Genomic DNA, 26,685 nt, shown 5'->3' with positions numbered 1-26,685 from the left:
CTGAAGCCACCAGTGGGCCTTTCACAGAGAGTCTGCCAGCCCATCTTAGAGAAAGACTTGCAAAGCAGCTACAGAATGTCTTCTATGGAGCTAGAAGAGGAATCTGTATACAGTATAAACCTGGTCATCACAATCAAAAAAGATTAAATAGAAGGGTTGAAAAAGAAAACTGAGACACTGTTACAGAAAGTAGAACAAAGGACTGAGAGACAGGTGGAAAAGATAAGAAACTTCAGAGGATCCACCCAGAAAGGATGACAGTAGATTAACAAAAGGAACGGAAAAATTGGATAGAGAAAATGACTGACATTTTTAACGCACAGCTGAAGTGCACAAATTCTTAGATTAAAATGACCCATAATGAAGGATAAAGACCTACTTCAAAACACATTACCTTGAGATTTCGAAACACCAAGCATAAATTCCAAGAGTTTCCAGAGAGAAGAGAAAAATTACAGACCATGCACAAAGCAAGATCCACCCAAATGGCATTAGATACTCACAGACAACCACAGGATAAATGCTCAAGAAAAGATGTCTTCAAAGCTCCAAGAGAAAATATTCTACCTCCTACAATCTGTCCCCAGTTAAACTATCAGATGGTTTTCAGAACTTCATGGACCTCAAATGCATCTCCCGTGGCACTTCCTTCGAGACCTACAGGAAAGGCTGTGCCACTGAACAGATGTGCAGCTGACCCCAGAACGTGGGTCTGAACTGTGTGGGTCCCCGGACACCTGGGCTTTTTCCAAGTTACTACTACTGCACAGCTCGATCTGAGGTTGGGTGAATCAGCAGATTCTGAGGAAGCCAGGACAGGGAGGGCCACCTTTACACTCTACTCCAATTTTCAACTACATAGAGGGTCCACACAGGCACTGTTCAAGGGGCAACTTTAAAGCGAGAATGAAGACAAGACTCCATGGACAGGATGCACATGGGAGACTTCTCAGGGTGAGGGCTGTCCAGGAGGGCTGGACAGAGAAGTTTAGATTGAAGCAAACAGGAGCAGAACTCAAGGAAGACACAGTAGAACTTAGAGAGTATTTGACATATTTAAGCCTGTGTGGGTGGTGGAGGAGGTGGGATACACTGAAAAACTGGCCAACCCCTGCAACACTGGACAGACCTTTAGGGAAAACTTGAGGGTCATTGAAAACCCATGCAAGTCAACAAAAGAAGGCAATCCAAGAAAAATAAAAGGCTGTAGAAGAGAGAAGCCTCACAGGAACAATATTACATAGTAACAAATCACAACAGATTTTACGTTGCAGGAATTATCTGGTATGATGCAAGAGGGAAGATGGCTGGTGTAACAGAGAGATATTTTATCGACCATAAGTCAATAGATGCTAAAATCAACAAAACCAGAATCAGCTACAGATTTTTACTTAGAAATATGGAGATAAACGAGAAGAGCTACCCAAAGCTGACATTATCTCAGACCCATGAAAGGGCAAGCGGGAGCAAGGGTGAGTCTTGCAGCCTCGCTTGGTGGTGAGCACAGGGCTCTGATGAGACGCCACGACTGTCAATGCCTCACCGGCCCCTCCCTCTAACCTCCCCTTCCATCGTTAGCTCAGATGGGAGGGACTCGCTCATCCGCCAATCCCTGCCTCCAGCAAGCTGCCCCCGCTGCTGGTATGCCCCTTAGAGTAGTTTCCACAGATGTGCAAACAGCTGAGAACGCATGGAGCCTGGCGTGCACTCGCTGACCAGCCAGCTGTGATGCAGACAAGCGCTGTAACTGTGAGCCCCCACGTTGCTGCCAGCATCAACCCCCCCGGGCTCCCTGTTCCATCCTGGTGCTGTCCAGCCGCGGAAAGGAGAGTGGCCCTCTTTCTCCAGCTCGACCTACTTCCAACACCACAGACGGAGAGCTGCCGTCTGAATAGCATGTGCGCCACACTTCTCTCTTCTAAGGAATGACACTTTCTTCGGATGATTACCCACGCATCTTTCCCTCTGAAGCAGGTCATCTGTCTATTTTACTTTCCTTTATTGAATACTAATGTGGCTGCTAAATGCCATGAATACAGCACTTTCTAATCCTAATGAATACCATGAATTTCAGGTTTAAATGTGTTTCCTTATTTGGGGTTCTAACCTATAAAGAAAAAAATCCTATGTATCCAATACACACACACAGTGATCACATGATCTTTACCCAACATACAGACACACACACACACATACATACAGTGGTCACATGGTCTTTACCCAACACACACCCACCCACACACAGTGCCTTTATAAAGGTCAGGTCGCATGATCTTTATTCTACACACACACACCCTCCCAAGAGAAAACTTACCAGTTTCCAGTCTCAACCATTTTCTTGTATTTTAAAGTGCAAGGGCAGGAGAAGAGTAAATATTTTCCTTTTTTATTTTATGTGAATTTCCACTGTGATGTCCTACTTTCATGTTTTTAAAATTTAACTTAATCTTCTATATGTTAACTTTAAAATGACCCAGGAATCATAACTTATAATGTGAAATAAGAAGATACTGAACAGACCAGTGCTTTATTTTAACTCACAACAAACACCAGGAACAAAACCAGTTAGTCCAACAAAAACAAACAGCAATAATAATTTGCCACCGATTGCTACTGCTTAGTATTCTGTCCCAAACCACTGGTTCACTTTTGCCAAGCGCAGGTAGAGAGCCAGGCTGACGATAAAGTACTCCTCCGTCTCCTCAATCCACACCAGCTCCATGTGCAGCCTTCCTTCCGAGTCCGAGTAGTCCACGTAGTACGCCTCCCCCAAGAAATTAGGGCCGTCGGAGGGCCCGGGGCAGCACCGCACGCACACCGGGGAGCTGAAACACCAGAAGGGCTGCCCGTACTCCTCCAAAAGAGTTAAGTCCATTATGGAGCAACTCTACAAAATAAACACAAACATTCACAAGTGGCAAGGATAGAAGTCCCAGTTAGACCTGACGGAGATATGGAGCCTCGTCAGGAAGGACTGAGTGAAAGAGCAGGGAGAAGAGGAAAGAGAACAGAATTACAGCAGGCGGGAGCAGCACGTGCAGTGTGGACTTCCTAACCCCTTAAGTCTGCCAGGTCGATATTCTGTCTTTCCCGGTCCTCAAGATCTACCGTGATTTCAACGTTCGCGTGCATGTTTCTGTAAGACTCATCTGAACCCATTTTAAAAAGCCAGGCCTGTGCTCCTGAAGAAATGGAACAATATTCTTTTGTGTACGACAGATCTTTGCCGAAGCTTAAATACCTATTTACACGTACAATTAATAAAACATCTCATCACAGCAAAGAGCAAGTGGACCAAGAGAGATAGTGATAATGAGGTGGTCTTCATGCTCGGTGACAATGCGGCTCTTGGCCTCGGTTATCACCCCTCCCCCCTGTGACGAGGCCTCCATGCTCCTAGGCAGGATAAAGCCTAGCTCACTGGGGGCCTCTGCATCCCCAGCAGAACCATCCCGTGGAAATCCAGTTCATCCCACAACATACAGAAGGAGAGGAGTGAGAACCAGGGCGCCCACAGGCACCGGGGGCACTGGAGGAGCCAGACTGTGTGAGAACCATCCTCCTCCACCACCCCAGCCAGCCCCCAGCCCCCACAGCAAGCCTCCCCGCTGTGCGGCTGGTTTGTGACAGAGGCAAACTCCGATTTAACTGTTCAAGGAAATATCTGTATGCTGGAACAGAACTGCAATATACTTTAAATGGGTGTAGGAGGAAGACGTTTTTGAGTAAATGCGACTTGCCTGGTGCAACCTACAGCTCCACTCTTTGTCCATAAAACAAACAGCCAAAAGGGCTTCGAGGGAACGCGGGGGTGCAGTCAACACCGCTCAGAAATGGTGCTGAGCACCACCCACCCACCTCGCTCAGTGGAAAAGAAAACGCACGCAGAGCTGGATAAGTCAGTCAACTGACGGTCAGCGCTAAGAAGATGTGCACAGCTCTTCTGACTCCAGAACAATCAGTCAAGGACTTTCAAAGCAGCATCACACATACACGTCACCAGACACATTAATTATACCGTGTACTTAAAGGAAAAAAATTACCTTTATACAGCCATCAAAACTATTAGTTTTCCAAGAAAGGCCAACTTTTCCAATAAGAGGTAGGTGTTCTGTGTTATTTTTAAAACTTATCACACTGAGCTTCATGTATTCATTTTCAAGGTATCCTAAAAAGATTGAAGATATTTTAAATTACTATAGAGCAACCAATGCAGGACCACAGATCAAGATTCCTCGGGTCAGCCACTACAGGAAGCCTCGTGGATCCAAGAGCTGGGCTTGGGGATGGAAGGAGAGAGACCCCGGCGTCTGGCCGAGGCCAGGGCACCACCACCTGCACCTGCATTCCCGAGACAGAGAAACGAGCGTGCCTCACTGGGGAGACGGGGAGACAGAGAAACGAGCGTGTCTCCCTGGGGAGACGGGGAGACCCTGGGGTGAGCCCAGATAGCACCCTGTCACCATGGGGAAGCCGCTGAGAGGCAGGGGCTCCACTGATCTGATAAAACAGAACAGCAAGGAAAGTGAGGAAACAGAGCGTGAAGCTTAGGAAAACAGGGGCCAGAAAGTGCACAGCAAGGGCATTAAGTGTGAGGGAGGAGAGAGACATCCAGAGAAAGGAGCGGGGAGGGCAGGCGACTGCGGACGCGGTCAGGGAAAGAGCCCCCACAGGGCGTCTCCTCACAAGCGCGTAAATGAGCAGAAACCCCAGCCCACGTGGACCGAGGGCTGAGATGAGCCTGGGCCACCTGGACCAGCGCTAAGCGGCCTGCGAGCCGCCTGACCGCCGGGGCCGCCACGGTGGGGCTGCACGCGCGCCTGGGGGCCTGCGGGGCCGCTGAGCCTCCTGCACCCACTGTAACGCGTCCTGCTAAGGCTGCATCAGCCATGACAGGGCCACGGGCCCTCACCCGCACGTGAGCTTTCTTCAGGGGCCACACCTGCCCGAGCGTGCCATGTGAGTCATGGGCCAGCAAGGGGAGGAGAGCCAGGAAGAGCACAAGCTCTCTGACCCCACGCCGTTCCATCCCCAGGACAAGAGAAAGCCAAAGCTGGGCTGCCGTGGGAGCCAGAGTCCCGCTCTGGGGACTCGGCACAGTGTCCTCACAGAGGCACGACAGAAAGATGGACAGCAGGACACGGGCTCCGAGCGGAGTCCCGTCGGGCGGTGCGGCTCCAGCTCCGCGGGGCAGCCCAGGTCCCTCCTCGCCAGCTTCTCCAGCGAGGCCTAGGGGGAGCCGAAGCAACACCATCCTGCCCAGCAGATGTGGCCCTGATCAGAACCGTGTCACCGCACAGCCACGCGGGGGACTGCCGGCTGGTCCGCAGGCCACGGCAGAAAGCGGACTCCAAGCTACCACAGCCAGCAACAGCTCAGTGGCATCCGTACGAGTTGACGAACATGAAATCTCTCCAGGAAGACAGGACCGCTGCCATCACCAGACATCCTCCCTGTAGACCAGTAACGACACTGTGGCGTCTTCACGGTCAGCGCTCTCCCCACCGACCCTGGCAACTGCTTCCATCTCTGAGACGGAACAAGGGGAAGCTCTCTCTCCACATAAGCAATCTGCACACAGGACGCAGGTGTGAAGGTGAGTGTACATAAAACGGGTCATGCTTCTGAGTATTTCCTGTACACCAAGCATAAGCTAAGCACTTTGTGCACAGCAGCTTAGAAGAACAGCCTAGAACAGGACTACTAATTAGACACCGTGCTTCTCTGAGCTCAGAGCTGAGAAAGCAGAGAGGCAAACAGCGCCCTCTCTGAGGCCACACAGCAGGGAAGTGGCACAAACGTGACCCAGACCGTGTTCTGTGTCTAAGACATGTTACAACAGAGTAAAATGGATGCAAAATCAGGGAAACAGGATCACCCACTGGTTTAAATACTAGCTGAGAATGTATAATGTGGGTTTAGATTCTCAGGAGGCTTTGTTTTCATTTTACTACCAGCAGAGTAGGAAGTATGACTGCACAGACCAGACGTGCTGGGGAACCAGCTGCAGCCCCCAACCACGGCTGATCCCTGGGCTCCCTGCCTGCCGCCCCAGCCCTCCTGTGACCGGGGGTGAGTGGCCTGGCTCCTGGCTGGGGCGCATCCCTGCTCGCCTGGGTCAGTGTGAGCAGCGGGCGGGGGCAGAGAAGGGAAAGCTGCCTTGACGGATGGGGCCAGGGGCACAGGCAGCACTCTGGGGTCAGCTCCTGGGGTGACAGGGTGATGCTCTCACGGGAGAAGCCAGTCTCCAGGGAGACTGAGCCAACACATCCTCATTAAACTCCTGTGATGCTTAAACCATTCGGAATAAACTCTGTTGTTGGATCCCGTCTAACCTTAACCTGCCAACATATAAAGGCCACCCCCAAAACGCAGAGAAATACAACACAAGGCTCACTACCCTTGGCTTCCAGGACATGCACTTACAAGCACAAAATCTAAGAGTCGTAAGGACTTCATTTCAAACCCTGCCCAGGCATTTACTAGCAGCGTGACCATGGTCAAGCTCCAAGCCAATCACAATGAGAGAGGAACAGAAAGTGCTTTATAAAGCTGTGTGATTAATGGAACTAACAGTAAATAGTAACATTAGAGGATGGGTCATCATAAATGCCACGCTAAACACTTTTATGTATTATCTCAACAATAATAATCCATCTAAAGAGTTAAGTCTACCGCCAGCCAGAAAGATGCACCATGCTCATGGACGGCAAGACTTGAGATGGTTAGGATGTCCATTTACCCAAATTCGACATACAGGCTTAATAATCTCAGTCATAATCCCAGCAGGTATTTTCCTAAACTTTCTATTTTATACTGGGGCACAACTGATTAACAAACACTGTTCTGACAGTCTCGGGTTAACAGCAAAGGAATCCAACCACACATACACCATCCAGCAGGTATTTAATAACTAATTTATCAACAAAGAGTAACATTTGACAAGCTGATTCTAAAATTCACATGGCAATGCTAAGGGCCTAAAATAGCCACACAATCTTGGAAAAAAAAAAAAAAATTGACGTCAAGAATTACTAAAGAGCTAAAGCAATCAAGACAGTGTGGTATTACTACAAAGATCAATAGATGAACAATGTAGAACAGATGGGTCCAAAAACAGACCAATACTTTTACAAGCAACTGATTTCTTTACAAAAACATCAAAATAATTCAATGAGAAAAGAAAGCCTTTTCTCAAATGGTGTAGGAACAACTTTCTATTCATTTGGGAAAATGAAATGAACCTCAACCCTTGCCTCATACTTCATACAAAAATTAATTAAGGATGTTTCACAGACTTAAACCATAATCCAGCTGGAAGAAAGAATATCTCCATAATTTGGTGCAGAAGATTTTTTTTTTAACAGAAAACAGAAAACAATACCATAAAACAAAAAAATAATAAATGAGATTTCATCAAAGTGAGAAACTTCTGATCACTAAAATGGTATAACCATCAAGAAAATGGGGAGCTTCCCTGGAATCTTAGTCGGTAAAGAATTCACCTGTGATGCAGGAGACCCGGGTTCGATCCCTGGGTCAGGAAGATCCCCTGGAGAAGGGAATGGCAACCCACTCCAGTATTCTTGCCTGGAGAACCCCATGGACAGAGGAGCCTGGAGGGCTACAGTCCACAGCGCTATAAAGAGTCAGACACGACTGAGCAGCTACACCACCCCCACTGAGAACATGAATAAGCAAGCCACAGACTGGGAAAAAGACATCTGCAAAACATGTACCTGGTAAAGGACTATTACCCAGAATATATAAAATGCTCTTACAACTGAGGAATAAAGAGACACAAAGTCACTCCAAAACAAGACATACAAACGGATACGAGCACGTGAAAAAGTGCTCCCCACTGGCGGCCACTAGGGAAAAACCACCACTGCCACACACCGGATCGGCTAGAATTTAAAAGACAATAACTTCAGTGGTTGCCCAGGATATGGAGCAACCACAACACTCAGACACAGATGATGAGAGTGTAAAATGGCACAACCACTCTAAAAACTGAAGTCTGGTAACTTCTAACACATAAAAATCTCTTATACATAAAATAAAAAAAGATTGTCAACTTTCAATCCATAAACCTGCCCTAAGCTTCAACTTTTCAGCCCTAGGTATTTAGCCAAGAGAAAGAAAAATGTATGCCCACAAAAAAGACTTTCATAAAAATTCTATGGTAGCTTTATTCCTAACAGTTCAAACCAGAAAACAACCCAAATTCCTTCTCTAGCAACAGGAAAACAGGTGAGCAAATTCTGGTGTATTTTTTCAATGGAATACAATCCATCAATGAATAGGAATGGCGATCACCCCCGCATCTCAAAGACACCATGCTGAAAGAGTCTGAACGCACAAGGACATACCGTATGAGCCCTACTGTATGACATCCTAGAACAAGCAAGACCCACCTATCGTTAAAGAAGGAAACATGTATATGGGAGCTCTTGAACTAGTCCTGTAATTTTTTCTAAGTTGGAAAGCAGAGGGGAAAGTTACAGAAAATGAAGCACTCAAGGGTTAACTGTTATCTTGATCAGTGTTCCTCCAAAGGCCCCTCTGCATATGCACCAGCCCCACTTTTCCCATCCAACCATAACTCCGGGCAGGGCCCACTTGAGTCCTCAGAGCTTCCTCGTCCCCCAGTGCCTTAGGGAGCTTACCCGTCACCCCTGCGGCTGACAGCACCCTTCTAACTGCGTTCATCTCTTTCTTTTCCTAAACCCCTGTGTGTTAGCCACTCAGTTGTGTCCAGCTCTTTGGACTGGGTTGCCGTTTCCTTTTCCAGGGGATCTTCCCAACCAAGGGACTGAACCCGGGTCTCCAGCATTGAACCTGGCTCTCCAGCACCGCAGGCAGATTCTTTACTGTCTGAGCCTCCAAGAGAGCCCTATACTCTTGAACATTTAAAGATACTGGACCGCTGATCTCTTTCCTGAAATAACCTAGTCTCTGAGGATAAAGGTCATGTCTTCTGTGGCATATTAATGACACTACTGTTAACAGTTCTCATTTCTCAGCTATGATTAGAGTTCATTTTTTGCATCACAAATAGAACATAGAAAAAGTGGGAAGTAAAGACAGTGGGGAGGAGAGACCAGTGATTTTTTTCCTAAAGCAAAGAACACAGAAGCGGGGCAGGGGGTTCAGTTAGATTAGAACTGCCTGAGGCAAGGACAGCAGAGCACAAGTTAACTGAACAGATAAACTGAACAAGACAGAACCCTCGATTACCATCTGGAGACCAGCTCAGGAGCACAAATAAATGGAACAGAAGCAACTCTCAGATGTCTGCCCAAGTTTTGGATAAAGAGGGAGGGAGACCCTATAAACCTAGAAATATAAGCCACAGAGTATTAAGAATTTACAGCTGCAGAGACCTGATGCTACAAAGTAGTAATTAGGAACAAGACTCAAATGATCAAACAGAAATGGCACGAATTCTTAAGGTAAGAAAATCTCCTGTTGGCTGTCTAAAGTAAATCTCCCCTGGAATACACATGGTTTTGCTATTTTTCTCAGAGAATTATCTTGAGATAATCTTCAGACACATCTGTTATTCCAAACCCCTGATATACATAAACTGTAAATAGTTATATGCAGTTACAGACCAGGTCCCTGAACATGAAGAAAAAAGTCTGACAGACCCAGTGGACATGTATTTGTGATTTTCTCTAAGGAACTTCTGGGCATTCATGAAGTCAGAATCTCAAACAGAAGTAAAGAGGCCAGAAATGCAAACGAGGAGGAAAAGAGCTCCTGTGAAGGCTCCCCAGGTGGCTCAGTGGTAAAGAACCCACCTGCCAGTGCAGGAGAGGTGGGTTCTGTCCCTGGGGTCGGGAAGATCCCCTGGAGGAGGAAACGGCAACCCACGCCAGTATTCTTGCCTGGGAAATTCCACGGACAGAGGAGCCTGGTGGGCTACAGTCCATGGGGTTGCAAAGAGTAGGACACGACTGAGCAACTACACAATAATGAACAGTTTCAGAACCTCAAGGCTCCTCCCCACAGGTCCTGGGTCCCCAGGCTGGGGCAGGGGGGCCAGCTTCAGGGGCCACAACCTGTGCGTCTGCAGAGGACCCTCCTGGTTTAATGTTACCACTCTGAACTGAATAATTTTCTCACAAGCAGCCTCAAAGTTCCATTTTATGCTGGGCCCCACAAACCACATCGCCTGTCCCGCTTCAGGGAAAAGACCACTGACTCCCAATGAGCCGTGATGTGAAATGCATGGAGGTCTGTGTTCTCCTGCCGTGTGGACAGCATTCTGTAGCGCCAATTTGTTCATAACGGGCCACCGAATGTGCAAACCAGGGAAAAGGTAAGCACCACCGCTGACGAAGATGCTATACAAATTATCTGCTCTAATTTTCAAGATAATCACCACCTAGAAACGACCAAACAATTTCTAATGCCTTCCTGTTACCATAAATGTTGAGAGAGGATAATTTGACCTAGAAACACAGAAGGTAATCAGTATCAAGGAACAGAGGACACAAAAAACTATCTATTTTTGGAATCACAACCAATAAAAATGGGGTAACATACTATATAAGAAACATATCTCAAACAAACCATAAAAAATTTAATGTAGAATTTCTTAAAAAGAGGTTATCTGGGCTAAACAGTTTCTGCTCCTCAAGAGATGAACAACCCTACTTTTTTGTAGAGTGAAAAGTTTCTCAGGCCCATAACTTCCTTCAGATCCCTCAGTGTTTTCTATTGCACCTTACAGAGTATGGTACTATTTATTATTTAATCAGCATTTTAATGAAAAGCACATCACAAAATCTCCAAAGGATATAAAACAAATCTAGTAACGGAAACATAACCTCAGCATATTCACTCACAACGACACAAAAATGAGTCGAGCAAGGTAAAAGACCTACGTGACAAACATTTCTCCTAAGGACAGGGAAGAAAACTTAAACAGAAGGTCCAGAGCCCTGAATGACACCGCATCAATCCCTTCCAAATTAATGTACACATTCGATACAAATCTGATCAAAATCCAATTAAGACACTTAAAATCTAGCCAAGCGATTATTTTAAATATATCTGAAAGCATAAATGAATGGAAATAACTGAGACATTTTCGATAAAAGTTTATTGGTAAGAAACGTTACCCTGGGAGAAGGACACATTTTTGTAACAAAATCCACAAGTAAAGCCTGGAGGAACTTCCTGCCTGGTAGAGTCACAGGGAGAGGGGCCCGACCCATAGCAGAGAAGGAGCCCTTGTGGGAAGGCAGGGAACTGCAGGCTGCCTGTGGCCGTGTTCCCAGCCCAGGGATGAGCCCAGGTCTCCCACATTGCAGGTGGATTCTTTACGAGCTGAGCCACAAGGGAAGCCTGGGTTTACAAAAGGAAGGGAGATCAACAAAAGGGAACAGAGGCGAATGTCCGCCTGGCCTTGCCAAGTGGGTACTTTTTACGTGTAAAAATCTTGGAAGAAACAACAAGAAAAAAAGGACTGATTATATACAATGAACAATTTTTTAGTGGGACCTTCTCTGGTGGTCCAGTAGCTAAGACTCCACACTCCCAAAGCAGGGAGCCAGGATTTGATCCCTGGTGAGGGATCTAGACCCTACATGCTGCAACTCAAGATTCCTCATGCCGCATTTAAGACCTGCCAAAATAAATAAATATTTAAAAACAACACCACCACCACCACCACTTGGGGCCGGGGGGAGGCGGGGGGGTGGGAATCCAAAACAACATGTACAAAATTTAGAAGGCAAAAAAGACAAAATGTCAAAAATATTTGCAACCAATATAACTCATATAGGTCTAGTAAACATTTAAAACAGTGGAACCCATCAAACACAAACTAGAAATTCAGTTAGGAAAGAAATATGAAAACCAGCCAGCACTGGCATAGCCCCGTCTCCTGGACACGCCTCACTTCCTTTCTCACCTGACCACTGCAGCTCGAGTGGCTTAGGTGCCCTAAGCAGCCCACCGACAGCTGCTCCAGTAACCGCCAACTCAGCCACAGTCTACAGGCCTTCTAAAACAGTCAATACACACGGCTTTGCTAATTTTCTCAGATAATAATCTTCAGATAATCTTCAGACACGTCTGTTATTCCAAACCCTTGATATACATTCGACGTTCGCAAATTTAAAACAATCAGATGTCATTTTCACCTCTCAAATTACCAAACATTTTTCAAAATAATGCTCGTGATAATAGTGGTATAATCATGGAAAAGGAGACCTAAATGCCCAACAGAAGGAGAAGAGGTCAATAAAGCATGATAAAACCAAACACAGGTTGTCATACAACTTCCCAAAGTCTAATTTTTCAAAGGCTATTTAGTGACAGGGGGAAAAAGCAGGCACTGCTCCCACAGTGTGGTCCACAAATATAAACATAGCTCTAGATTTGAAAATGAACCAAGAGAGAAACAAGCGTTGTCCTTGGGTGATTTTTGTTTTTTACAAATGTCCACATATTCAGAATTCTCAAATCCCATAAAAGGAAAAAGCCATTCATTTTTAAATGCATTTTGTAACAACTCAAATAAATGACACTAGCAGCATACTCTGTTACTTAAAAATTCTTTCCCTCTGCCTCTTTACCATCACTCTCCCTCTCAACACTGATAAGAAGTCTCAACATGCTGTACTGTGCAAAATCTTTTTCCTCCAGCTTCTGAAAATTGGTAATAATTAGCTTGATACTAAGATCAAAAAATACACATTCTTTCATACTTTGCACTGCTGAACATGCTCTTTTTCAGGCTCCATTTACACTTCAAAGACACAACTGGACCTCTTCCTGTCTGCTCTTCCACTGGGTGAACTGCACTCGCATCCTGAGACAGCCTACCCTTAGAAAGCTGAGGTCTGGAGACAGGTTTCAGGAGGATTCCTACCTCACCATTCCTCTCTGACTGAACAGTCTGTACCGACAACATGATCCATGCTGAATACTTTTCCTCCTGGGAGTCTGGAATGTGGGTGAGGCTGGCAGGGGGTGCCACGTGGCCAGCCCCAGTAACAGCCCTAGGTGCTGAGGCTCCAACATGCTTCTCAGGCAGACAGCACTCGGCAGGTGGAGTCACGACTCGTGTGTAACTGCACAGCCCTGGGAGGGGTTCCTGGGTTTCCCTGGGCACGTTATGACTTCTGTACTTTTGCAGATGTGGGTAGATGGTTGGCACTGGGCCCCCAAGACCCAAAGGATCTACTGGGAAGACTCACAGGACTCAGGGCATAGCTGTCTTAATGGCTAAGATTTATTACTGCGAGAGGATACAGAGCAAAGTCAGAGAAAAAGAAAAACCGCAAGGGTCTGGAGGAAGGAGGTGTGAGCTGCCAAGGTCTTGCCACTGCCTTCTGCAGACTGCCTCTGCAGCCAGGCCGGGCTGCTCAGCGCCCTGCAATTCTAGGGCCATGAGGATAAAACATTTATCCTTGATGGGGGCACTGTGCTGTCATCCCCTCCCGCAATGACAGAGCTGGAATTGACTAAATATACCACCTGGAACCACAAGTGCATTTCTCAAAAACCTAGAGGACGTCTGGGTTTGTACTCTGGCAGAGGGATGACTCTGATGGCAACGGCGCCCTCTGCTGGTCCGCATCGCGGAACGACAGGCAGAGGAAACATGCAAGAGTGTCGTGTGAAGCCTTATGGGGAAAATGTCCCTGAAGGCGAATTGAATTGCTCCCATCACAGGCTCCCATTCTCTTTTACTCAGCCTCCTTCGTGTCCTAACAATCATCTCACCTTCTCAGGGTACGTCAGCGTTCCGGCAGAGAAGGGCCCCCACCTGACACCCTTGCAAGCCCCCCGCCTTGAAAAGACAGAGTCACACAGGAGAAAGCACACCCTAGAAGCACAACGCTGCAGAGTACAGCATACAGGAGACAGCAGCCAAGTGCTTGAGACCCTGGGCTCCGCAGTCAGCCCGGGGCGCAGCCGGAGGGAGCACTCCCAGCACAAGCTTCAGCCGCTCCAGCAGTAACCCGGGAGGGGCCACAGTGCCCAGCCCACAGGCTTGCTATGAAGACTAACACAGGCACGAAGCGTGCGGCAGGCACCTGTGACGAGGGCCCGCCCGGGTTCTCTGCCACCCTCGTCCTGTCCTCATCACAATCGAGGGCACAGCTCGGGCATGAGGGACGCACACAGAGCGCAGTCAACAGGACGCGGTGTTCCCTGACAACGAGGCGCGGGCAGTCCTCTCCTCTGAAGTCCCAGCAGCACCCCCGACACGGACCTCGGCCTAGCCCCTGGAGGAGAGAGACCGTGTCAGGCCGGGGAGGCGGGACGCAAAGGGCACCCGAGGACCCGGGGCTGGAGCCCTGCAGCGCGAGACCAAGCGCTCTGCCAGCCGCAGCCCCGGGCATGCACATGGCGCCCTGGGAACAGGTGCGCACGTTAGCAGCCCCTCCACGGTGCATATCAAGAAAAGGGATGAGATTTCATTCTCTCTTTTAAATAACAGAATCAAGGCAAGTGGGTGGACGGACAGAGAAACTACTTTGGGCTCAAGGAAAAGCAGAAAAAAAGGCAGGTGGGCTGTTTCCGGGCAGAGCAAATTCAAGCCCAGAATAGATCATTCTTTAGATCACCTTTCAATTCCTTCCAACCTCCAGAGTCCAAGATTCTGGGCATAAAGAGAACCGGGGGGAAAAAATAAAGAAAAGAAAACCTGAAAGTTAAACAATCTAAGCAGTCAACTCAAAAAGCTAGGAAAAGATCAAAATAAAGCCCCAAATAGATGATTTCTAGGAAATTATATAAATCTTAAACTGATTCAGTTAAAAGTAGAAAACTTTCTTATGATTGAAAATGAAACAAATTTAAAACATAAAAAACTGAAAACTATAGTTTGAGTTTAAATGGAAAATACTAAAAACCAAATAACTGAAACTAGTATTTTTAAAATAAGCACATATATGAGAAGAGGAGCGTGTCTTAGGGACTCTAGGATGTTAACCTTCCCACAGAAGATGTATTAATGAAATTTACTATGTTAATAGTGTAAAGGAGAAGAAATCATACCATCAATAGTTGCCCAAATGTATTTCATAACATTTAATAATTATTCTTGATTTTTGTAAAAAATCCAACAAATCCAGGAATAGAAAGACACTCAACTTAAGAGGACATATAACAAAAACCTAGAAGAACTGTACTTAGTGACAACATATTTTATTAACTTAATTCCCCATTAAGTTGGAAACACTCTCACAAAGGGGAATTTGCCAGTATCTTTCAATATTATATTTGCAATGTACTCTTTGAGCTAGCAATTCTATTTCTAAGAAAGTCTCTCAAAGACAAGCTGACAAGACATGAAGTGATATGTGAACAAGGCTATTCACTTTACATTCACTAAACCACTAACAGCAAAGGCTGGAAACCACAGGAAAAGACATTAACAAGTCAAAGTCGCTCAGTCATGTCCAATTCTTTGCATGGGCTTATACAGTCCATGGGATTCTCCAGGCCAGAATCTGGAGTGGGTAGCCTTTCCCTTCTCTAGGGATCTTCCCAACCCAGGGATAGGACCCAGGTATCCCGCATTGCAGGCAGATTCTTTACCAGCTGAGCTACAAGGGAAGCCCAAGAATACTGGAGTGGGTAGCCTATTCCTTCTCCAGTGGATCTTCCTGACACAGGAATTGAACCAGGTCTCCTGCATTGCAGGTGGATTCTTTACCAACTGAGCTATTGGGGAAGGAGGAAAAGAGAAAGACCTGTATCTTATTTTAAAAACTAATCTTCAGAATAAATCATCAATTGGAAAAAATGAAGGAACTTCAAAGGGAGTCTAGTATGTCATATTTTAAAAATTGGGAGAAATATGAATATATTAATATATATCATTATGTATTCAAAATGAAACATTGAAAGAACAAACTTCGGACTAATATGAAGGGTTACCTTTGGAGGGAGGGAAAGAACAGGAGTGAAGAGACAGGGCAGAAGTAAACGCCTCTGAACTACATTGCTTTACAACTTCAACTTTGGACCATATAAATGTGGTATGTAATTTCTTAATGTAAAAACAGAAGCAAAGCAATCCTGAAAAATAAAAAGTCAACTGAAACAAATCACCCTAATCATATATCAAGGTGATAGCAAACCACACAGAGCAGAATTATTTTAGGTGACTTAACTTTTTCTAAGGTGATATACGTATCTTAAGCACATAAAAAGCCACAAGGGAAATCTTAGAGTAACATGCAATATGTGCTTAGTCACTCAGTCGTGTCCGACTCTTGCGACCTCCTAGACTGTAACCTGCCAGGCTCCTCTTGTCTGTGGAATTACTCCAGGCAAGAACACTGGAGTGGGCACCATTTCCTTCCCCAGGAATCAAACCCCCACCCAGGAATCAAACCCAGGTCTCTGGCATTGCAGGCAGATTCTTTACTGACTGAGCTAAAAGGAAAGCCCTAACATGCAATAGGTTATTACTAATATCAGTATTCAGGGGGGGTTGAAATTTTATATATTTTGATGTTGTTTGGAACAAAGACTTTCAGCATAGGAAAAGAAATATAAGTATATAAAAATGATAGGTGAATTAAAAACCCCAAGATCTTTGATTTAAATGAATGCATAATTTATTTCTACATATTATAAAGTCAACAAACCTCATAGCTCTGCCCAGTGAAAACCCTAGAAGAGATGAAAACCCAAGAGCAACAGGCGTCCTTAGGATATAGATTATGATCTCTAAATGCCACAGTCTATAGTGAGAAATAAAAGGAAACAGAGGTCCTGGGGAAATGGCCAAGTCCAGGTCTGGGTGGGAAACAGACAACATGAGCTTGGAGCATCTCATCCTGTTGGAACACAAGCAAGTTACCAAAGGGGAAGAGTCATGTCAGATGAACAGAAGCAGATGCCCCATGACAGGACAGTCTGAACATCACAGTAATAATAAAAAGAATGGCTTCCAATGGACTAAAATAACCTCTGTTTTTTCAATCCATGAATTAACAATAATACCTCACTTGAGAAGGAAATGGCAACCCACTCCAGTATTCTTACCTGGAACATTCCATGGACAGAGGAGCATGGTGGGCTCCAGTCCATGGGGTCACAAAGAGTCAGACAGGACTGAGCAACTGAGCGCAGAAAACTTATAAGTCATCTTCAAAGACTATTACAGCATAAATTAATACGCTGTATGTAAATCAAGAAAGAATCAAGCATGTATCATGCCTTTCCTGTATTATTTATATTTCATGGTAACTTAATAATTGACAAAAGAAAACCCTTCTTTATCAAATGCTAATAATAGATGAAGAAGGAATGATACAATGAAGGAATCACCGTTTTATAATCTCTAATAAAATGATGGACCAGGCTTCCCTGGTGGCTTGGTCAGTAAAGAATCTGCCTGCAATGCAGGAGACTTACATGCAGGGCAGAAGACCAGGTTCCATCCCTGGGTCGGGAAGATCCCCTGGAAAAGGAAATGGCAACCCACTCCAGTATTCTTGCCTGGAAAATCACATGGACAGAGGAGCCTGGTGGGCTATAGTCCACAGGGTCGCAAGAATGGGACATGACTTAGTGACTAAACCACCAGTAAAACAATGGATTTAAGTACTCGTCATCCAGTAAACATTCATGGAGAAATTTACAACGGAAGAAGCAGGCTTGTTCTTCTGTTGATGAACCCACCCACCAGTGAACCCACTCATCAATCTTTGTATTTACACAGATAACTTGAAAGACACAAAATACCAAAGCTCACACAAGAAGAAAACAGATAACCTAAACAAGCCCTACAGCTATAAAGGAAACTGACAATGTAGCTAAAAACCTTCCCACAAAGCAAGCTCCAGGCCCTGATGACTTCAAAGGTGAATTCCACCAACCACTTAAGAAAAAACTACTGCCAATTCTATCCAAAACCCTCCAAAAAATTCAAGAGTTGGGAATATTTCCCAACTCATTCTATGAGATCAGCAGTGACCTGAGACCAAAACCACACAAAGACATTTAACAAAGAGTTGGAAGATACAGCAAAAGCAACAGAGGAGACGGTTACTAACAATCTTAAGAAATGTGCAAAATTCATATGAAGAAAATTCTGATACATTCCAAAAAGACAGAAAAGTATTTTTGAACAAACTGGAAGACATTCCATACTTGGGGGAGGGGGGACAAATAAACAACAAAGATGTCAACTCACCCTAGGTTAACATATACATTCTTCATAATTGTAATAAAAGTGCCAACACGCAGAGAAAAGCCTAGAAATCTTCTTAGGACAAATGCAAAGATGACTCAGAGAAGAAGGAAGGTGTATGAACAGGCAGAGAAGCCGACCTGAAGTCAATCCCACTGACCAAACTGGGGACAATTTTAGCTTTACAAAGAATAACGTCTGTCACTGATTATAAATTATTGAGTACTTAATAACCCAAGAGTCCAAAGTAACACTAAACAAGAAAGACAGGAGCGAGTGCCCTCAAAGCTGTTTCTACCATGGCCGGTGATAAATATACCAATTTCGTAATCTGCAAATTGGTGGTTAAAAGAGAAAGGATTAAAGCATTTACCCTGCCATTACAGGAAGTCACCCAGTTGATGAGGGAAAACGTTCTCTACAAGAGCTCAGCTAATAACTGCAGACAGAATGACACAATTTTAAAATCACTGTTTTCTAAACTCCAAAAAGATGATGTAGGCAGGGAGTATTGCTAACATGCTGCTAAGTTGCTTCAGTCGCGTCCAACTCTTGGTGACCCCATGGACTGCAGTCCACCAGGCTTCTCTGTCCATGGGATTTTCCAGCCAAGAATCCTGGGAGGGGTTGCCGTTCCCTCCTTCAGGGGATCTTCCTGACTCAGGGATCAAACCCAAGCCTCTCATCTCCTGCACTGGGGGGTGGATTCTTAGCCACTAGCGCCACCTGAGACGTCCAGGCAGGGAGTATTAATGGATGTCAAATCCATCAGGTGGAAGAATCTGGGGGACCAGGACATTCAGAAATGAAATATGTAATTTTCCCCTATAAAATATTCTTACAACCAGTGTGAAACTTGAGTCTATGCAAGTCTGTACACCGAAGTTCAAGTTTACAGGATACAAGGACCGACACCAGATGGGAACAGTCAGAACCAGGGCAGGCGCCTGCATCACCCCCACCCCCGGGTGACGGCCTCTGCCTCCCGTCCACCGCTGTCTGGGCTCCTTTGCCTTCACCCTGGGCACACCCCACACTGGGCCTGTGGGGGCAACCACCACATTCACCACACTCCTTTGAGAAGGAAGAAGTCGGGGTGAGAGAAGGGGCACGTGGTGGGGCAAAGCACCAGGTACCAGTGGAAAGGGTGAGCAGAGAATATTCCAGAAGGTAGAGAAGGGGGATGTGATGATGGAGCCAGAGCCAGCAACTGTGAGTGGGGCTGGCCCAGAAGCCCCACAGCCTGTGATAAGGGGTCTGCGGGGGGGAGAGGGCACGCAGGGCCAGGACAGACACGGGTACTGGTCACTCGGCGGGCCTGCCTTAACTCGGGTATAAAAAGTGGTCCCCGTGCCTCTCCAGACTTTCACACTGAAACAATTTCACACTGAAACAAACACTCAAACTCAGGGAGCTTCACCTTTGCTGGCGGAGAGATTGCGAAAGGAGCCGCAGAGGCAGGACACGCCCCCACTGTGCATGTCCACGTGGAGCCTGTAGCCGTGCAGTCCACGCTCGGGGCTGTCATCCGAGATGGGTGTGTGCGGAGGCAGCTCGTAGGGGCTGAGGAGCGAAACACACACACGTGCGAATCTGTTAGCCTCAGAGGCAAGACGCTCTGACGGGAAAGACTCCCTAGAAAATGAACACCCCTTCGAGACAGCAGCTGCCGCCAGCCCTCTGTGGATTCCTGATAGGGTTCAATACCACTGGCTCAGAAGAAGGGCATGTTCCTTTTCCCTACTTCTATACAAACGGGCAAAAACGTGTGTTCCTGGGCACCCCCGGACCACCACGACAGAACATGGCTGGGACCCGCCCTGGACAGCAGCTCTGCTTCAGGTGGTCTCAGCATTCAGAGGGTGAATGCGCGGCAGGAAGACACACCGGACAACAGACCAGCAGCTCAGGGACCGCCAGGAGGAGACCCAGAGCTATGATGAAGGAGGCTTCATCCAGGAAGAAACATGTCAGCAGCTAACGCACCCAACGGAGAAGCACGCAGGAGCTTTCCAGGTCGGTATGTGGGTGCCTTGGCCCCGGGGGGTGAGAGAAGTGGAGAAATGGAAAGCACGGCCCACATGCTGACCCGAGGTCCATTAACAGGCGTGCTGTCCCGACCAAGCACAGCACACGCCTGGAGCTCAGACCCCAGGGGCCACGTCGGCCCGCAGTCACGATACGAGCAAGCAGAGCAGCGCCAAGAGCGTGCAGCGCCTCAGTGTGCGCGAACCTCGTCACTGCGAGGCACTGCCCTGGCCCACAGGCCGCGTCCCGCAAGGCGCGCCAGCCTGAGCCCTAACGAGCGCAGCGGAGGCTACTCGCAGGTAAGCCCGTGACTGCTGGCAACAGCTGCATCATTATGCCGTCGGCTTGTGGCTACTGATTAAAAACACGGTATCTTTGAAGCTATTCTTGGAACGTTAGGACGTTTTCACCTCAGACTCCCTTACGCTGACTGTACAAAACTGCACACACCGCACAGCGATACGTACACAGCAGGCGACCCCAGCACGCTCCTCTCCACGAGGCGGTGGAGATGCAGATTTGCCATAACAAACGCCAGCTCCTCCTCCCTCTGCAAAGGCAATCAAAAGAAGACATGCGTCGGCAGAGATATTTTCACCGTTCACAGGGTCGCTGTTTCTGATCGCAGCACATGCATCACAGAGAAATGTGGTTTCTTACCATCTAAGACCCCGCGGCGCTAACTCACCATCACTGCCTGATAAGACTTAAGACGTCACAGTGCTGGCAGGACCACAAGGCACCCAACACACACAGTGCATGGAACCAGAAGCATTAACACCCTAGCACTCGTGAAACATCAGAGTGCCCTGTGACATATGCTGACTGTGAGAATATACAGTTAATTCCAGGTTGTTTCAAAGGCTTTTCAGAGATGAAGAGGACGCCGGTGAGACCTCCACCATGGGGTCAGCCAGAGTCCTGGCGTCTGTGCGGCCAGCCCAGGTGGACAACTCACGAGCCCAGAACAAGCCCCGTGCGTCCCGGTCCACAGTCGCCGTGTGCAGAGGGAGGGTGGGAGGAAGAGCAGAGGCCACGGCAGGACGAGGCAAGAAGCGGTCTGGAGTCTGGCGTGGGGCCCGGACGCTGCCTCGCCGTGAACACGTGTGAACTGTTCCACAAGCAGCTCGTTCACAGGCCGCAGCCACAGAGGTGAGCCGGCCTGGCCCCGTGGGGAGCAGGACACTGTCGCCCCTCGCTGCCACTACCGCCCAGGGGATGAGAAGGAGCTGGTAGACTGGAAACCACCCCAGGGAGAGGAAACGCCTGGGGGGCTGCTCCCCCGTCATGAGCAGAGACACCGGTGAGCACCCGGGGTGAAATGGGCAGGAAGAAGCTTCCGCAGAGGAAGGGCGCGAAGTAGCGGCAGGCGGGAGTGTGGACTAGCTTGAGGGGAAAGGACGTCCTGGGAAATCACAGGGTGACGGGAACCCAGCACATGGGCAGGAAGGGCTCGTGCCGTGGGTGCGGGCAGCAGCGGGACCCCGGGTGGAAATGTGGAGTCATGAGGGGGCAGCAGGAACCGCACCCTCCGCCCCACGCGCGAGGGCAGCGACGGGGGTATGGACGGGGGGCTGCAGGGCGGGTGTGTGCTGGGCTCACCTTCCAGAGCCCCACCACCAGGCCAGGGGGCAGGCAGAAGACCCGCATCAGCCTGTCGCCGCCCACTGCGCTGGACTCGGTCAGCTGGCTCAGCTGGTACTTGGTGATCAGAGAATGCCATCGGGGTCTTTGAACGTCATGCCAAAGAAAGCAGAGAGGAACATGAGCGTTGGCTGGCCCGTGCTGCCGACGCTCTTCAGTGCATCTAGAAAGACTTCTAGGAACCTCTAACCATGCACAGGAAGCTCCTAGGGAGAGACAACCTGCATAAATAAAAGGCAAACCAGGTAAGCCCAGCATTCTCCCCAGCCCCTGCCCTCGCTGCAGTGAGCAGCAGCGTCACCCAGGGGCGAGGGGAAGGGCCGTCCTCACAAGCCTGGACACCATCGCCACCAGGAGCAGAGCCTCAAAGTACGGCCCTCAGTAACGCAGATGAAATCCCTTGCTGCTGCTGCTGCTGCTGCTAAGTCGCTTCAGTCGTGTCCGACTCTGTGCAACCCCATAGATGGGAGCCCACCAGGCTCCCCTGTCCCTGGGATTCTCCAGGCAAGAACACTGGAGTGGGTTGCCATTTCCTTCTCCCTTAAAGGGCAAAAAAGGAGCAGTCCACTGGGCTACCTGAAAGCAGAGTCACCTCTTCAAGTTATTATCAAGAACAACTCAGAAATAGTGGAAATTGTTAATGTCAGAAAATAGATTTAAACCAAAATCACAAGGGTTTTCATGAACGAGATGCAGCGTGAACTCTGTTAGGATTGAGAGTCTGAGAGTAAGTAACTCCCACATGCAGAACACAGCTCTGACACGCAGATCAACAGAAGAAAACCATGCTGTCCGCTCCACCGGAGGTGTCTGTCCTTCCCGGAGGCAATCCGGGAAACCGGGAGGGAGAGGAGCGCTCAGTGGCTAACACAGCTCAGCTGCCATCAGAGGGAACTCTCTAAGGAGCGGGGGGCCCTCCAGCACCTAAGGCACACGCCAGCTGGTGACAGGTGTTCAGATGTTCGTTAGGCAGAAGCATGTAAAAATCAGGGTGTTCCACTGTGCACTCTTTGAAAGCAGAGGGGCTGTAAGCATGGAAACCAGACCCATCCATGGCTACCTGACCACCTGAGCCTCTCACCCGGCTTCTTGCACTAAGAACCACACAGGTTAGGTGAGCGTGGGTGTGAGGCAGCGATCTAAAAATACACCCCAAGGGCGAATACCCTGGGGGCAGCTGAACACCAGGCTGGGGACCGAGTGTAGAGTTAGGAGAACCAGAGCTGAACGCTTAGCTCCAACCCTGCACACCGTCTCAGCGTGACTTCACCTGTGTCTGGGGAGACAGCCCCCGCCTTGGAGGGAGGGCGGGCGGGGGACGACAGGAGAGCTCCTCCCTGGAGCACTAGGCACCGCGAGGAGCTCCGGGGCGGCAGCCACTGCGATGGCTGCAGCCACTGCGATGACGTCGCCAACGTGGATGCAAGTGGGCGGGGCTGGGAAAACACCCCGAAAGGAGCCTGATGCCCCAGCCCTCAGACCACAGCTCCAGACCGGTTTGACGAACACCACAGAGGCCATGCCAGTCCCCACTGGCCTTGGCCTTACAATTCACCCTGACGCAGAAACTAAGGCTGCCGGTGACCCGACATTTCTCCGGAATCCGGGAGGCAGAGCATCCCTGGTGACACAGCCAGCACAACCCTAAAGAAGGCTTTCATTGGTTAAAAACAAGGTCCTCATGGAGGACACAAAATAAAAATCACCATGTCTCTCCTTTGCCGTCACGCAGATGCATACGAGGGTTTGTATATCTGCACCATAGACGCATCTGCTCACAAACCTGGAATAAAAGTGTCGATCAAAACAGATTCCTGAGAAGCACTTTCGGAGTTTGTTCACCACCGCTGATCAAATAAATGCTGGCTGAAGTTCAGTGAGTTTTAATGGAAATAAATTACATTAAATGAATTTTCACAGTGAGTTCTAGCTTTCTGTCACTGTGCAGTATCAGGTATTCCTGACTTGGATGACAATTTCAGGAACATAGTATCTTTGAGTGAGTTTACAATTCAACACCATCCATTTATGAACATTCATGAGCGTTTTACTTTGATGCAAACTGTTCTGTCCTCATTCCTATAAACATAATCTCATGATGTGCCAGTAAGGTACTGTTCAGTCACGCTGGCACAGAGGCTGCAGACTCACTCTCTGAAAACAATTTCATGGTGCATAAAACCTAAACACTGGAGAAGGGAAATCTGGGGTCCACCATGATACCAGGTAGAATTTCAACAGTCACGCAGATAAAGATACCATTCCAAAAAAGTAGCTGTTCCCAAAATATCTTCGGTTAATATAGCCAGGGGAAGCGATGCCAATGTTTTCCTTCACAGTAGTAAGCATATTTTCGGAATACAATAAAACCTGGACCCACTAGCACTAGGAATACGACACCCGTATTCACAGCATGACAGCCGGACCAGTGATCACGGGAAGAGCCCTCAGACAGCCAGCGCCAGAGGCCGACACAGACAAGCGGCTCGGCTACAAACTGCAGTCGTCTCTGCAGTCAGGGGCACCGGGAAAGAAGGCAGTTCTACTGAGCAGAAGGCAGACGCTGCAGTGAGACCTCAACGCCTTCCTCGGCAGGGGCTGGGAGAGCCCGTGGTGGGGCTGCAGCTCGAAGGGCAGTGAGAACAGTGCACTGCGAGGTCAGAGGGGCTGGGGGCGGGAGAGGAAGCGGCGCCAGACAAGGCAGCCGCCACCTCTGCACTTCCACACACGCACAGCCAGGAGCTCGGGAGGCCACACGTGACAAAATCCAGCTTAGAAAAGTCAGCACGACCGAGTTCTTAGGAAAACCAAAAGCCGAAGAATGAGTGTGAACCCAGGGCACAGCCACCTCACTACGGAATAATAATAAGGACTCAATAAGCACCAGCAATAAGACACATAAGACCCGACGTATGTGCAGCAGTAAGACCCGATGTGCGCACTGGACGGTGAAAACCTGTGGTTTCACAGCAGCCATGCACACTGAACACTACATCACAACCATCCTCACCCCATTTCACAGATGAGAATGTGGAGGCGTGGTCTGCAAGCCGTCTGCCCAAGATGGCACGACTAGCCGAGTCCAACAGAAAAGCACATAAAATAGTGACTGTACGATCTAACGCGTAAACTGTGATCACTGTATCACTTACTCAAGAAGGAAAATATGATCGCTTTATATGTCTCTGTGTTAAAATGGTTTTAAAACTGAAAAACTCAGCCAGCCACCTATCCTCCAGGAAATTGCCACAAAAAAACCATTCCCTAAGCCATAGATAGGGCTTCCCTGATGGCTCAGGGGAAAAGAACCTTCCTGCCAACGTAAAAGAGGCAGGTTCAGTCCCTGGGTGGGAAGATCCCCTGGAGAAAGAAAAGGCAACCCACTCCAGGATTCTTGCCCAGAACACCCCACAGACAGAGGAGCCTGGTGAACCTACAGTCCATGGGACGCAGAGTCGGACTTGACTGAGCAGCTAAACAACAACAAACTTATCGACACAATAAGCCCCTTCTTTTCCTATTCGACAGCAATCCAGAATGAAACAGAAGGCTTGGACATGCAATCAAATCAAAATATACCACTGATATTTTTGAATGACGAAAGGCAGGCCAAGTGTCATTCCACATGACACAGCCTCACACAGCGGCACGCACCTGGTCCTGCTGGGGGCTCTGGACTTGCCCATGAACACTGGCGTCACCCCACACAGGTCCAAGGTGGACAGCGTGGCCAGAGGCGGCCAGTCCTTGCCGTACCACGCGACGGTGACCGAGGAGTCGTTGACGGAGAGGTCGGCGTGCTCCATGGTGTACTCTCGCCCGTCGGCTCCTCTCAGGATGATCACCCAGCCGAGGCCAGACACTCTGAAGATGGAAGAGCGAGCGAGAAGGTCTGCCTCGTGGCAAAAAGTAAAAACGCAGGCTGCCACCTGTCATCTCTAAAGCACCTGGAACCCTGAAAGCCCAAGCTCCTAGCACACGCCTGAGGCGCGTTTCCAGGCCATGGCAGCTCTCTCGGGACCTGTCCCCTCACCTCACAAACACCCGTGGAACTGCTGCTCTGTGCCAGGAACCAGCGACACACAGATGAAGACGGCCAAGGCTCTGCCGCTCAGCAGGGCCTTGAATCTCCCGCTTCATTAGAGCCGACTACCAGGCCCATAAAACCTTTAGACCATATATATGGGGTGGGAAAATACCATTCATTTTATAGATACACAAAACCAGAAAACATCCAACAGTCCCTCCCCATGTAAACCACACACAGAACCTGTATACACAGTACTCGGGGCTCAGGCCATCCTTCTTTGCTAACGCAAGGCCTACCTAAGGGCCTCCTTGGTCTTCACCGGGAGGCCTGTGTTGGGGTGCAGAGGTTTGAGAACCTGCGCTAGAGCCGCCTTTACAGACGCTATCTGTTTTGTAAGATACTCTTTCTTCCAATATCCAGCTTCTTTATCCCCCGCTGACAGTAAGCTGACGGACAAGTCCATCTTCTCTGCCGGGTCAACTCTCCAGTGAGATCTTTTAGGTGAAAAGGCAGCTGAGTAGAGTCTGATCCAAATAAAACTGGGGGAGGAGAGGAAACAAACGTGTTAACGGAGAGACACTGCCACGCACCTGCCACGAGTGTCAGAGGAACACACAGGAACTGGTCACGTGATTTAACAGCTAGTCAAGTGACTGTTGTCCAGTTATTTCCATGACCAAGTCAAGCTGAGCGGTTCACAGCTGTTCAAATATCAACACGAAGGTCAGTGTTTTAGACTCACCAGCCCTAGAGACACACACTAACGGGAAATGCATGCTTCCCAGGGCCGAGGCAAACGAGCGAT

The 26,685-nt window shown here is 48.3% G+C and overlaps 1 protein-coding gene across 1 annotated transcript in view; it reads right to left on the bottom strand.

The window, feature by feature from the left end:
• Positions 1–2,617: 2,617 nt before the first annotated feature.
• Positions 2,618–26,685, bottom strand: part of FBXO15 (F-box protein 15) — a 34,322-nt gene continuing 10,254 nt past the window's right edge. Inside the window, exons 4-10 of the mRNA XM_052660551.1 lie at positions 26,177–26,419; positions 25,505–25,714; positions 21,809–21,935; positions 20,674–20,756; positions 19,599–19,741; positions 4,044–4,168; positions 2,618–2,887 (exon numbers count right to left, since the gene is read on the bottom strand). Coding sequence (XP_052516511.1) covers positions 2,618–2,887; positions 4,044–4,168; positions 19,599–19,741; positions 20,674–20,756; positions 21,809–21,935; positions 25,505–25,714; positions 26,177–26,419 — 1,201 coding nt within the window. The remainder of the gene's footprint in view (positions 2,888–4,043; positions 4,169–19,598; positions 19,742–20,673; positions 20,757–21,808; positions 21,936–25,504; positions 25,715–26,176; positions 26,420–26,685) is intronic.

The sequence above is a fragment of the Budorcas taxicolor genome, chromosome 22 (assembly GCF_023091745.1).
Source record: "Budorcas taxicolor isolate Tak-1 chromosome 22, Takin1.1, whole genome shotgun sequence".
NCBI lineage: Eukaryota > Metazoa > Chordata > Mammalia > Artiodactyla > Bovidae > Budorcas > Budorcas taxicolor.
Note: the sequence above shows the minus strand (reverse complement) of the source record. Positions and strands in the feature narration are given on the sequence as shown.